Source organism: Crinia signifera, chromosome 19 (assembly GCF_055691185.1).
Source record: "Crinia signifera chromosome 19, ASM5569118v1, whole genome shotgun sequence".
NCBI lineage: Eukaryota > Metazoa > Chordata > Amphibia > Anura > Myobatrachidae > Crinia > Crinia signifera.
The window spans coordinates 93,885,938-93,901,185 of record NC_139226.1 but is presented as its reverse complement, the minus strand read 5'-3'; the positions used below and the strand labels follow the sequence as shown (position 1 = coordinate 93,901,185).

Sequence of the window (15,248 nt, the reverse complement as noted above, 5' to 3'; positions counted from 1 at the left end):
TGGCCCATGTCGACCTTAAGTCAGGTCGACCTTCCTGCCAGTCGACCTAGTGGGGTCGACCTAATGACTGTAGACCTAAAATCATTCTGACGAATGATCCCAACCCGTTTTAAGGAACAAACAGAATAATGCTTTTACTTGTCCTCAGTATAGTGGGACAATGACTTGCGCTACGCAGGGGCAGCTACTTTGTAGGCTGTGCAGTGTTCTGCCTCGGGGAGGTCCCACCCTGACTGCTCCCTGGAAATGCTGTTACTAAGTGAATTATGCAATCGCTGATATGGCTGCGAGTTGGTCTTCAGGTCATAAATGAAGAAAGTTGGGTAGCTGGTGTATTGAAATGATTTATTTGCTCCAGTACTCATCCATGGTGTCTGTTTTTACCTCCGGCTTTGCTAGAACATCACGCGGATGGACGGCGCTTCACCCGAACCGCTGTCCTAGGCCATGTGGTGTCTCTGCGGTCGGCCAGGGATAGTCATAGTGAATTAGAATGACAAACCTGCTGAAAGTGTAGTGATTTATTTACATTGGCATCTGCTTTTGAATAATGTTTTTAAAGTGGATCCCGTCCCTTGGGTGCTGTGGTGGGTTCAGCCACATTTCCAGAGCCCACCACCGTTTTGAGGTTGTGGATCTTTCCATACCTACAGTATATGTATATGGCAAAGACCAGGACAGTGCTGAACGAGTTGGGGGCTCTGAGATATTTTATCCAGCTGGGGGCATTGACCAGTAAATCTCTGTACTAAATGGGGTTAATACTGTTGTAGGCTTAATATATTTTGTCATTAATATTATCTGTTTAGTGCATTACCCTATATAACATGAGCTGCATTGAGGCAGACAGTGACAACTTCTATTCAGAAAGGGGCTGCATTGACACAGTGACAGCTTCTATTGGGAAGGCAGCTGCAGTGAGACAGTGACAGCTTCTATTGGGAAGGCAGCTGCAGTGAGAGACAGTGACAGCTTCTATTGGGAAGGCAGCTGCAGTGACAGTGACAGCTTCTATTGGGAAGGCAGCTGCAGTGACACAGTGACAGCTTCTATTGGGAAGGCAGCTGCCGTGAGACACAGTGACAGCTTCTAATGGGAAGACAGCTGCTGTGAGACAGTGACAGCTTCTATTGGGAAGGCAGCTGCAGTGAGACATAGTGACAGCTTCTATTGGGAAGGCAGCTGCAGTGAGACACAGTGACAGCTACTAGTGGGAAGGCAGCTGCAGTGAGACAGTGACCGCTTCTATTGGAAAGGCAGCTGCCGTGAGAGACAGTGACCGCTACTAGTGGGAAGGTGAGTGAGACACAGATACAGCTTCTAATTGGAACACTTCTGCAGTGTGACAGTGAGACATCTGCAGTGAGACACAGTGATCACTTCTTTTTGGAAGTCAGCTGCAGTGAGACAGTGGCCGCTTCTAATGGGAAGACAGCTGCCGTGAGACAGAGTGAAAGCTACTAGTGGGAAGGGAGCTGCAGTGAGACACAGTGATCACTTCTTTTTGTGAAGTCTGCTGCAGTGAGACAGTGTGACAGCTTCTAATGGGAAGGCAGCTGTAGTGAGACACAGTGATAACTAATACTGGAAGTATCTCCTATGCAAATGTATTCAGCATCCATCTAACTGAAGCCTCATATCCCGGCTCTCTGCTGCTGGTAACATATAGCTGCTGTGGAAATAAGGTATGGAGAATCTCTGGGTGCTAATGAATAGAAACGCTAATAAATCACTATTTGATCCTATGATTAATGTGGGGTAAACGATACAATCTCGACCGATTGTATGTAAATCGGCCATGTTTTGGGCCATTTCGCAGCCCTTTTGATGCGATCCCAATCCGATGTGCAGCCCCGCGGGTCGGTCGGTCTTCTCTGAGATCCTTCTTGCTGCAGGTAGGATCTCAGAAACAACTATTGTAGTGGGTGGGGTTCGAGATCTGATCACAATCACATTAGGGGCATTTTCGCGGCGGGTCGGCGGCACCGCCAGCTCGTGAGGGGGTTGTACGTTCCTGTGACGACCTGCTCACGAGCACCATCGTCCTGGTGTGTACCGGGCATAAGCCCTAGTAACCCAAACAAGTGATACAAATAGAAAGAATGGGAGGAGCAGAATGAGTACATCAGGGTTCTGTGACTTGGACAGAGCCATGGCACCGGTTCTACCTAATATTGTATTGGATAATGATTGTTTATGATGACGGGTCCACTTTAAAATGCTGGAAACCAAAATTCATCAAAATTCATGGTCTATAAGCTGATTTGTTAGCGGAAGAAGTGAATGAAGATTCGCTGTGTGTATAGAAGGTGTTTCTATATCTGCTTCCTGCATTATATACTATGCATTTCCAAAACCAAAAATCCTTCTTACTGTGTGACAGCTGTAGCTGAGCATTGTCAATCAGTACTGTGTGATAGCTGCGGGTGAGCAGTGTGACTTAGTACTGTGTGATGGCTGCAGCTGAGCATTATGACTTCGTACTGATGATAGCTGCAGGTGAGCAGCGTGACTTAGTACTGTGTGGGAATGTGCATATAGTTACCTAAATTATATATACAGCACCTGGAGTATTTACTTAGAAAGGAATTGCTGTATGGCATAAATAATATATCTTTCTTATATTATTTAAGTTGACATGTACATAGTGTATAGACCTATATGACCTTATTATGGAGTCAGGCAATTTTGGTGCCCACACACGTTGCGATGATCGCATGCGTTATGAACTTTTGTAGATCATATCGCACCATGTTTCATTGCATATCGCAAGTCAAAAAAGTGTTCACATCCCATACTTCTGTTCTAGATCGCATGTGATTTGAACTATATGCGATCTAGTACAGAACGTATGCAGTGCAAAACGTACCGTGCGTGGGCACCTTTTAGACTTATTTATGAAGTATAAATATGTTGCTTTAGTTTTTATTTCTGATACTTGTATGTAGGTGATGTTTGTGTTACATTCATCCCTGCATTTTCTGGGTCCTGCTTTTGGGATCTGCCATGAAAATAGCTACTTAAAGACTGTTACATCCACTGTAAAGTGCTGTGTTCTTTCACCATTATGTGATTGTATGACTGAAAAATAACAAGAAGCTAAGATATCGATTGTTCCGGTAGCTGCAAGTATACCAGACGCCTACAGAGGATGGCTTGCATTTATGCCGTAGGCCAGCATACATGAGCTTCCGGCTCATGCAGCCATATATGTAGGCGGCTGGGACTCGTTAATACTTGCTTGTTCAAAACATATGTTTATGTAGAGCTGTTACAGTTATAGGAATGAGTTGTGTTATTATAGCCAAGAGATGATTATAAATACTGTATGTACGGAGTGGGTCTATGAATATTCTCCTTTCCCTTCCGTGCGTTTATTCCCAAAGTGCCTTTTTATGTATTACAAGTATGTATTGCTGTGCCTTTCTTCCCGATATTGTGTTTACTGTGTGCTGAGACTTGTCAGTTATGTTATCTCCCCTGATGCACGTTCCATTATGTAACAGGCGGCGTTCATTCTCATTCCGAATCCCAAGGCCCAGAGACTGGACTGATGAAGGAATTCCCTTTATTGGGACATGAAAGTGCATAGTTATCCTATGCACAGGTCAGAATTCAGCTAGAAGACTATAGGGCAGATGTACTAAAGTCCTAGCCAATCGGCTCCTAGCTACCATGTTACAGGCTGTGTTTGACAAATGGAAGAAGCTGATTATCTGGGACTTTATCTCTTAGTACATCTGCCCCTGTGACTCAGAATAAATGATACGAGAGAAGTAAATTTTCACCAAATGCTATCTTCCAAGCAAAATGTGAATATATCAATATTATAAAATTTCAAACGTGGCCCGTTGTACCATTCGTTACATTAAAGTCTGTTATTCTCTCATTTTTAACTTTGTAAATGTGCCGCTTGTACAAGTCCTACAGTCATAGGTTAATTTTCCTGCCTACCCAAAGAATAAAATCTGGAGTTAATTACTTAAATGTCTAAAAGACCGCTTTGTACATATCAAATGATGACCTATTGCCATTCTCTGTAATGCAGATTCAAAGTAAAAGTGGACTTCAGTAACATGGAATACATATACTTGTTATTGGTGCTTCAGTGATACTCTCTCCTGCCACGGCGGCTGATGTTGTAGTGCCCCTCCCCTATATATACAGGAAGTAGATTAAGGAGGGGCATAGACAACCATGTTGCCTGTCTTGATAAAGGATAATTAATTGCACTGTAATGGTGTACCGTCATGGAAGGGATATTCCATTATTTCAAATAATTTAGGATGTAGTTTTGGGTGGATTTATTCTTTTAATATGATGTCTTAATAATAACGCTGTGTTCTTCCACTTTGCCGGGTGAAAGGTCCATACTTAGGAAATGGGGGTAAAGAGTAGCACAGGGGTGTATTTTTTTAGCCCAGCTGGTTGAGGTTAGCAGTAGCATTGATTACAGTGATTGCAATCCTGTGCTGTGTACTTTCTCTGTGACTCACTAGGGGGCAGCGAAGGTCATATAAGAAGGAATATTTATGGGCACTCAAGGATATGCAATATCCTACATTACATTTCTCTTTGTAAGTAAATGGCGGATTAGTGACGGGACCTGTACAGGTCACTGCGCCGTTAGTATAATAACACTGTACCACTGCGTACGGAGATCCAGTGGTAACAGGATTCGCCTACACCTATGAATCTGCCCCACGTCATTGATGTGAAACACTGATTTGTGGAAATGCTATTTATGTATTCTATTTAATAAGTTACTTTAACATTTGAGTTATACAACCTGTGGCTCTCCATCTATTAGAGGCTGGCTGGGATTTGTAGTTTTACACAAGCTGACGACCTACACATTGCGTAAGTTCCCATTTGCTAACTTGCAGATGTGTATGCTGCATGGGACTAGGCTGTATCTGCCAGGTGTTCCCCTCCTACACAATAGATGGCAGTGTTGGATTCTGATCTTCAGAAAAATACTATATGTGGCATCAGTGCTTCCTGACTTCCGCTTTAGTGTCTGCCCACGATTCTAGAGGCCTTAGAGCAGAAACAACATACAGTCCGCGAACCGATCCTGACTGGCCCGCTGCCCTCCACCAGTGCGCAATGACAAGCGGCCCCAATTGGCTAAGCGGCTTGTCATTGCATTTACAGCATTACAGCAGTAAACAGTCCCAACCCCCAATGCCTGTGAGGAGAGCTTCAACGCATCATCTGGACAGCCGGGATTCCCTTTGTGATGTCAGACGCTGGGCGGCGCCAGAGTTCCTGATTTCTCTCCCACGGGCCGCTGCCTGATACCAAACCTGGTTCCCCTGCCACACAGATGGCCAGCCTCCCGTCCCTCAGGAGCCCAGCAGCCTCCCCACCACACCCTTTTTTCTGGAGCCCTCGAATATTTGCTGGAAGTATAAAGTACCCTCGCCCTTGCTAAAATTATTACCCACCCCTGCTCCAGAGCTATATGGAAGTGTATACTGACTGGTTGATGTAACCTTGACGCACAAGAGTAGCCATGCAGCCAGACAGTGTATGGATTTCCACATTCTGATTTCCAGATTTCCGCATTCTGATTGGTGGATGGCTGCAGCTATCCACCAATTAGAGTGCTGGCAGGCCACTCACTGTATGGAAGCAAATGGAGAAATGGTGCCGGACCTTAGAAGGAGTAAGTTGTTTATTATTTCCTATGAATGAGTTTGTAGGGGCCCCAATGTATTTCTGTACCCAGCACATACAATGCTGATAAGATGGCCCTGCTGGTAGAATACATCACAATTCTTCTTGAGCTCTTGTATGGAAATCGAGGAAATCTTGATATTCGCAACTATCAAGCTGAAATGAATTGTCCTAACAAGAACTACACGCTCTGACATCGTCACAGACCCCGATGACAGTTGAAGTCCCCCTTTCAGAATACCCCCATAGAGGGCTTAAAGGCAGATGAACCTGAATTTATTCTTCCGTTCATACAAACACCAAGGATTTATCACAACGTCGGGAGAACCATTTATTTTTTTTATTATGTGACATAGAAAACCCACAACAGAAATACATATATTCCATTGATATTACATCTTACACATAATGTATGTACAATCAAGTCTGGACTATATGTACTAATACTGCCCATACAAAGCATTGTATTACTCGGAACACTGAACAGGACATAAGGATCTCTAAGCCATAAAGTGCTTTACAATGTTGCTGATATACGCCACTTATCTGGCTGCTGTTCTCCCGGCTCAGGTTCAAATAATGGGGCAGGTGTATTAAGCCTTAACAAGAGATAAATGCAAGGTTGATAAAGAGAGATAAATGTCCAGCCAATCGCCTGCAAACTGCCATGTTACAGGCTGTGTTTGAAAAAGTCAGTAAGGAGCTGATTGGCTGGACGTTTATCTCTCTTATCACCCTTGCATTTATCTCTTGTTAGGGCTTAATACATCTGCCCCATTGATAGCTATTCAAACAAAATCCATATATGGGTCTGCAGACAGAGCTGCAACGTTGCAGCTGTTGTCTCTCCATGTTCCATCAACTCCATGCCAGGGGACTGATAGGGTACAATTTGCATAGAACCAATATTGGGAGAGATTACATGCTTCTGCCCCAAGCTTAATCCATATATGTTCCGGACGTTTTGGCGTCCAGTTTGTACTAAGCATTGTTCAGTAAGTTGGCAATGTACAAGTGGCCGTATCCGTGGGTAATGAAATGATCGAACCCAATACTGTCGGTATGAGAGACAAAGTATTACAGCCTGTGGGCTGTAGCACGTGCAGAGATTGTAGTAATTTAGCAGTAACATTGAAGACCCAATTTTTCTTTTTATAGCCTAAAATAAAACCGCTTTTTACATCCTGAGAATAAATGGTTGAAATCTGATCACTCGCCCAAACAAGCAGCTCGTTACACATGTCCGTTGTAGTGTTCATCCTAGCACCCTGCACCTTTCCAAATCTGTGTAGCCTTCTTTCCTGCCTAGGTTGTTGCTCTGCTGTGGTGCTTGTAGCACAGCAAATTCTGTATTTCAGCAGCAAGACAGACCAGACTGTGCTATAAGCACCACATCAGATAGGATATTGGAACTGCACCAATTTTGAAAGCTGCAGGGCTCTAGAAGGAACACTTCAGTTGTAAGGGATGGTTTCAAATAAATAATTGACCTTTTGTCAAACATGTAACATTTGTGTATTCATATATACAGTGAATTGGGAATTTTGATAAATATTCTGTCCAACCAAGATTGGTCACCATTAGGCATAAGCGTTACCTGACTGCAGATGCAAAATATAGCGATTGTCACTTTTTTTTTTCTTTTGTATTCGTTTTCTGTGCTCATATATAATGTCTACAAAATGACCTTGCCCTGCAAGGTATACGGAGCAATATATACATACAAAAAAATAAAACGGTACAAATGAAATCCCCCTATAGGGTACAGAAGATGGGAAGGTGTGGCAGAGGAACAGATGTGAGATGCATGCACGTAGTGGAGGCTGCAAATGTCCTCGTGCCTCAGTGAGAGCAGTGGTGGCGTGAACAGTACTCCCAGTCTGCCCGCGCTCGCCCGGCCCCAGTTACATAGTCCTGACTACTGCGGCAGAGCTATTCAGGAAATACATTTAATTAGGGCTAGTGTCCATTTTGTTACCTGTGTTATCATTGTTTCACGTTACATTTCATCTAAAAATGTTAAATCCAACATTCTATTGTCGCCCCCCCTTTAGCATAACTAAAAGCAGCTGAGCAGCCCTTTTCTGGGTCTCGAATCGGACCCCTTCTCCTGGAGTCAGAGCACCAGAGATCACTGGTTGCCATTCTCTAGTGACTGCCTAAATATTGGTTCCACCAAGAATATAGCTGCCATCGGGGTGTGTAGGAAGCAGGAATAATTCTACCATAAATAATAAGGATAATGACACACATGCAAGTAAAATATGGGCCATTACATTTCTACATAAAACAAAGCGGCTTCCTTAAGCTGCCCATCCCGAAATCCCAAAGGATTTCATGTTAGTGCACCTGTTACCCAGCATGATGATGTTGGCGGTGGGTGTATGAAGCCTGGTGAAGTGATAAAGTAAATCATAAATAGGCCGACCGTGCTGGCCTAACCTCTGTCACTGCTTTGGCTGCTGCCCCAGGTCAAATTGTGAAACTGGTCACCATTAGCGCAGTCAGGCGACACCCGCAAACACAACCAGATGTAGCATCATCTGACAGAACCTGATTAGGGGACACTTACCAAGCATTCTATAGGGGACAGATGGAGTTTATAGAATGCTTTAGGTAACTGATGGATAAATTCTATGGTTGCTATATATCAAATACTTTGCCATGTGGTTAGCAGCCTAAGACGCCGTAGCTGGCTGTAACACGGCATCAGAACTTTGTAAAGAGGATTGTACATGAAGCTGCATTGATGGTAAGAACAAATACGTTGTGACCTTTTGAAATTCTAGGTTGGTAGAACTGTTCTAGCTAAAAGCCTATCAAAATGACAGCTTCGACAATGTACTTTCACTTTGAGCTGTGACAGTTTTTACGCTGCAACTCTCCACCCCAGTTCCTAACTGCTCCTACCTCAAATCTGTGTCCTCACAGCTCCCTCCAGCAAGTTTGAATCAGATCAATTTCCCTGCAAAAATGTATTTCGCTTTCTGTTATGACATCTTTTAGCACACAAAGGAGCAATTTGGTCCGCTGAGTGGCCTCTAAGGGTCACCGGCGGTACTTCACCTCATAGAGGTGAGGAGTAGTTAGCTATATATACAGTATGTGTGTGTGTAGAGGACTCTATTGCCTGCCATTTGTGTTTTCCACTACTGACCACTAGGGGGCCTCTGTATGCTCCCAGTAAGGGATGACATTAATCTGAAGTCGGCGCTGGTCCTGTTCGACTGCAAATAATAGGTTGACAAACTTTTGAGCTGTAACTAAATTCCAGATGTTATTATATGTTCTCTGCACAAAGTGTAACATCATATAGCTCTTTGTTTGTAGTGACCATTTTCCTTATGCAATGCAAAATTACAGCAGGTAAATATTAAATTCCATAGCAATAACTAAATCTGGTTTGTTATATTGGAGTAATATTGTGTGTTACATGGGATATGTGTACTGACAATGTCGGGGGATGCCAGTTTGATTGGACAATGGCCCTTATTCTGGTTCAATCACAAAGACAAATTCCTTCTCAAATGGACAAAATCATTTGCACATTTGCTTTGCACGTGTTACATCTGCCCACCTGCAGTGCACATGGTTTTGTCCATTTGAGAAGGAATTTGCCTTTGCGAGTGAACCAGAATAGGTGCCATTGGGGCAGGTGTATTAAGCCTTAACAAGAGATCAATGCAAGGGTGATAAAGAGAGATAAACAGTCAGCTCCTTACTGACTTGGCTTAATACATCTGCCCCATTGTGTATTCCTTTACATAGCCGAGAAGGCAGAAGCTGGGGGTCCTCTGTATCACAGGTAAAACATATGGATGATAATATATTTACTTCTTATAATAGTTAATAATAAGTGCCAACAATGACGTCTGTTTGCGCTGTCATTTCAGATGTTCTGTTTTACGGTTTAATATACGGTAAATGGTACTTGTATAGTTTCATGGCGCCATGCATCTGTGTCCAGCTGCAGGGCTGTAAACTCCATGCCAATGTGGATAGTTCGTACCCCCACTATCCACGTTGGCATGGAGTTGATTTTAGATAGCGTATCGAGCCTGTAGCGTGGGAGAGCCATGCTGGCGCCGTACAAGTACCATATAAATATACTTTTCTAATACGTGTGCGTCTAGGGCTGTGTTCTTCTAGCTGGCATATATTGTAGCATTGTTGCATGCACTGTCTATCTCTGCGGGCAATGATGACTTGCGGGACCGTGCATCTCTATAGGGTGTACACATGCTACATGTTACCCGACATGGCAATATAAATTCCATTGTTTCCTGATCTCGCTCCACAAGGCATACTAACAGTTCATGTTTTAAGAATAGCCATGGTTAAGCAGAGTTGCTTAAATCAAAATAACTGAGGTCCTAATTTTATCCTGCTTTCATCAGAGTGCAATGAATATGTTTTTTATTTGCATTTTGAGTACTGAGCCTGGTAAAAAATATCCTTATGGGGGTTAGCAATAATTTAGCTAAGTACAATTCGTTTATTATAGGATGCAGACTGCAAAGCTGGATGTACCAAGTTTATTAAAAGTCCACAGATGATAAATTCAGGTATCAGAGGTAATCAGAATCATCAACTCGTGTCAGGCATGTGGAAGTACTGCAGTAACCTGCTACGCGTTTCATGAGTACGCTGGCTGCTTCCTCAGACTTTTTTTCACCAGACTTTTTTTCACCAAGTTAGCTTACAAGTTACAAGGGTACTTGTGTAGTTTCACGGCGCCAGCATGGCTACTTTCTGGGTGTACGCTCGCCACAAAATATGTCCAAAAAAGTAACTGAACTCCATGCCAACATGGATAGTTCATACCTCCACTATCCATGTTGGTATGGAGTTGATTTTGAATAGCGTGAATAGCGTGGCGAGCGTAGCGAGCCACCGAGCCCGCAGCGTGGGCGAGTGAAGCGAGCCCCGCAAGGCGCCGTGAAACTACACAAGTACCGTTACAAGTCCTGGTGCGGCGATGACATAAAATGCACATTACCTCCCCTTAGAGTCATATTTTGCCCTTGACCTGCATACTAAGACAAGTTATAAAACATATTGGTATACACAAGTCTGAGGAAGTGGGCGAAACGCGTAACTGGTTTATGCAATGTTTCTTTCACCTGCCTTCTGAGTTGATCATTGATTCATCTTCATTTCTATTGAACCTTTAATAAACCTAAAGCCATTACCAGTGAGTGGTATTGTACTCTTTCAAATAGTAGGACCCATGCCAAAAGGAACATTGGCGTTTATTTCCTGAAATGGGAGTTCTATTGAAGATGGGATTTTGCGATGGGCAACCAATCAGATTTTGCTTTTTTATTTAGCACCTTCTACTAGATAATAGAAGACTGGTTGCTATTGACAACACTCTTTCCTTGACAGATCCCTTGAGAACAGTTTCCTAAATGTCCCAATAAGTATGTTAATAACAGCTGCCTTGTTCTCTTCACTGCACTAACAATGTAAATTGTATTATAGAATTTTTACTGCTGTTCCATAGTCATCTTTGTCTTTTATGGCATTGCATGACTGGCGAGAGATCTCGGAGGCATTTTGTGGAATACTGGTGTAAACCAGGGATGTGAGATGGGTATTTTGGGATGAGTGGCATGAGGTGTACCGAAATCATTTGGGGGGCTGTATTTTTCCCATTCTTCAAATGAAGCGGAATGTGTGGCCCTTTTTGTAGGCTGAATACGCAGCCCATGAATTCGATCATGTTCCCCATTGCAGGTTAAAATCGTAGCGAATCGCATGACAATCCTGATATGTTGTAACATTTTCTTATTTATCTATATCTCTCTCTCTCGATAATATAAGATACTTTTACAACATTACATTTACCCTTGATATTGGAGTGCTAGTATTTTCATTAGGTTCTGGCTTCATTGAACCCAGTAGAATGCTAGGGAATATGTTCCCACCCTCTTATTTGCATAATATTGCTACTGGCACTAGGGTGCTAATACCAGCAGAGAATGCATCTCTGTAACAAATGCCAGGTACAGCCTTAATATGCTATTCAGAATATGGGGAACAGGAGGGTGCTGTTTTGCAAATCCCTAAGCAAAGTCTAATGCTATCATGGTGTTTTACTATTTACAATGTACAATTACCAGCATAGAAATACTACAAGGGTTTCTGTACTGAAGAATAGGAGAACGAAACGTCTATTATTTTGATTCAATTACAAACAAAAAAGAACACGCTAAACTACAGCCGGCCAGCGTGGAAGATAAACAACAGGTAACGAATGGACAATACGGTATACAATGGGGATGTGCTTTTTTTTATTGAATCCCATCCTCACATTCGGCAGCCTTGAGAAAGCCGAGTAGCTCTACAGATATAAATAAAACAAATGAAAAATATTAGAGGGCTGAGAATAAGGGAATATTTACAATAGAACAAATCGGTCACAGTCATAAATTACAGATGTATTTTCTTTGTGCCCCTAAAACGCAGCTGAATTGACTGAACCTCATAATTATACTTTTAACTTAGCAAACACCAATTTCGGTGCAGTACTTTTTACCTCTACGTCATGTTTCGTGAAAAACATGTAGTGAAAAACCCATACGAAACGTCTGTAACATCACACGCACAATTAAAAGACACTGGTAAAATACTTTTTTGGCAGTTCATCGGGGAGGGGAAGTTGAGCCATCCGTTTTTTTCCTCTTAAAGTGTTTTCTGCGCCAACCATTGGCAGACGTCTGGGGATAGAGGTGTCTCCCCAAATTGTGTGAAACCACGGGTCTTCGTGATTCGCAGGGAACCCCTCAATGGCGGTAGCCTTAACAGAAAAGAACATATATTCACTTTCGGGGTACCAACTGGGGTTATGTTGTCCAGTTCATTTGACCGCTGTGATTCCAACTCCATAAAACTGGGCTACAAATTTTTTTATCTAGAAATAGCAATGACCCATCTGTGTGCTCAGTTAATTACCCTACGGTGGCTTCCACCGGATGTGCACAAACCTATGACGTTATACTTAGGTCACTAGTCTTGGCGGCTGACGGCATACAGTTCTGCCATTCGGTTTTGGCCTTATTAAAATCAAGACAATGGTATCTGTATTTTTGGTCTGATTCATGCCCGGTGGCCAACTTATTGGCTCATATTAGTTGATATCAGATTCTGCAAACTCTTCCTTTATGGACTGTTTGCGCGCCTTGCAGTCGGGTAAATCAAAGCCAAAGTCTGCCCAGTCATCGCCTCCGCTACGGTTAGGAATGGTGATGGTGTGCCGTACGCGGAAGTGTACTGCCTCCATAACACGCTGGCGCTGGAGCTCACCGGAGCTGCCAATGGAAATGGTGGAAGCGTTACTGCTGGAGCGGATGAGCTGCTGGGCGCCGTAGTCGTGACTTTTGTTCAATTCCTGGATTCCTCTCCAGATCACGGCCTTGTAGTGTTCTGGGATCTTCAGGGCTCCGAGATCCTGTAACAATGAATGGGACAATAGTCAGTGGCCTGAGGTGTATCCGGACACTAATCGGCAACAGAAGGAAAATGCAGCTGCTGCTAATTGTATTGTAATGGAAAACCTATCCCCGGATCCCTTATTACCCTTCACTTGATGTGGTGGACCAGCAGACGGTCCAGCACAAAGTCTGGAGCCATACAAAGGACACCGCAAAGAGATGAGTCCAAGTGCCACACAGGCAACCGCTGTCCAAGTGATAACTTGCCAGTGCTAATATAGACCTATGTTTTGGTCTTGCTCCAAATCCTTTTGTGGGAATCTGGGTTCCTATACAGGGCAGAGTATGTGGTTCTTGTAGGACGGAGAACCCCAGTACGGTATGTTGTCGCAAGGAGGATTGGTGTCCTTGAACTGTATACTACCAGCATGACTAAGGGCCTGATTTATGGTAGTTAGGCCTCGGTAATGGTGCAGCAGCTGAATACTTGAATGGCAGCTGCTGTGCACAAATATGCTAATAGCACTGAAAGGGTTCTAAAGGCAAAAGAGGCATTGTACAATTAAAGACAGCACTTGGATCTGCATCGCAGGTCGCAGCGTCAGCTCAGAATAGCTGCCAAGGCCAGTAAATCTGTGTTTGAACATGACCCACTCCAGGAGGGACAAGATGCTCTGTTGCTGGACTTCCTTGCCAGTAGCAGTTGCAGAGGTGAGGTTTCAGCACAGTCCAAAATTCACGTAGGGGAGCCCCACCAACTGCTATTGAGCCCGACAGTGAGGGTTGCCAGTGAGGTTTGCCAGTGATTGGGGTCAGGCCTGGCGAAAGGTAGGGTCAGAGGGGCCCACCAGATATGAGGGACACCTACAGGGAACACGGATGCTGCGCCAACATTCCTCCCCTTACCCACTTGGTCCAGTCCCGCTCTGATGGCGCTGTGCCGGACCTTACATGTCACTTGCCGCAGAGGAAGTTCACGGAGCAGCCCTGTCTCCTGCCTGCGCTGTGAACTAGTGCAAGGCAGTGGCAGCCGCTGCCTTCAGCCCCACCGCTGAACTGTCCTCCTTAGGGGACATGACCTCTCCGCTGTTTCCGCTCAGGAGCCCCGCTGCCAGCCATTAGCGCCACTGCAATATACGCAGCCCTGCGGTGCAGTTGGAGGGGGCAGATATCAGGATAAGAATGACGTCCCCTCCCAGATCTTCTCCTGGCAGTGATGGGGTTCATGTGCAGCCCGAGGTGCCGGTGGCCTCCACACTTGCAAAGCTTCTACCAAAGGCTGAGGGCCCTTGGTCCCTACAGATAAGAAACATCCTGACTGTACCAACGGTGAGTACCCCAGGGTCATAGAACCCTTCCCTCACCATTTCACAGTATGTCAAATGTATGTGTATGTACTGTATATGTATGTAAGTATATGTATGTGTAGGTATATATGCTTATATTTGTATGTGGGTGTACATGTATGTATGGGATGCAGTCAAAATCCCGAATGGGTCATAATACCGACAAGGACAAAATCCCGACATATAGAATGTACAGGTGAAACTGTCAACATGACTTTGGGTCGACAGGTCACGAGGTCGACATGGGTTTTTTCACTGTTTTTTGACCCGACAGGTGGTATTTCATGCACTACCACCCACTAGGGCGTGGTGGGAGAACACAATGTGTGCCGAGCGCAGCGAGGCACCATGCCCGAAGCATTGCGAGTGATGCAAGGGGCTGCAGTTTACCTCCAACTGGTGTCCATGTCGACAGTGTCGACATTCGGGTAAAAAACTGTGAAAAAACCTATGTCGACCTCGCGACCTGTCAACCCAAAGTCATGTTGACAGTTTCACCTGCACATTCTATATGTCGGTATTTTGACCTTGTCGGGATTTTAAATGTCGGGATTTTAAATGTCGGGATTTTGTCCTTGTCGGGATTTTAAATGTCGGGATTTTGTCCTTGTCGGTATTATGACCCTGTCGGGATTTCATACCGAATCTGTATGTATGTATATATAATATATATATATATATATATGTATGTATGTATGTATGTATGTTTATATGTGCGCGTAGGTACAGTATATGGGATACATCTAGATGACTGGTGTTTGGATGCCAGCAGTCAGAATACTGA

At 44.0% G+C, this 15,248-nt stretch overlaps 1 protein-coding gene and 1 long non-coding RNA gene across 4 annotated transcripts in view; one reads left to right on the top strand and one right to left on the bottom strand.

The window, feature by feature from the left end:
* Positions 1–14: 14 nt before the first annotated feature.
* Positions 15–3,981, top strand: LOC146042740 (uncharacterized). The gene is made up of 2 exons (XR_014463998.1): positions 15–952; positions 1,115–3,981. It is a non-coding gene; the product is annotated as an uncharacterized LOC146042740 (long non-coding RNA).
* Positions 3,982–9,765: 5,784 nt separating this feature from the next.
* The window catches only part of TP73 (tumor protein p73), a 137,171-nt gene continuing 131,688 nt past the window's right edge, over positions 9,766–15,248 (bottom strand). For all 3 annotated transcript variants that reach the window (XM_083162936.1, XM_083162937.1, XM_083162938.1), the window contains one exon: positions 9,766–13,135. In XM_083162936.1, the coding sequence (XP_083019062.1) occupies positions 12,815–13,135 (321 nt within the window). In that variant the 3' untranslated portion in view covers positions 9,766–12,814. The remainder of the gene's footprint in view (positions 13,136–15,248) is intronic.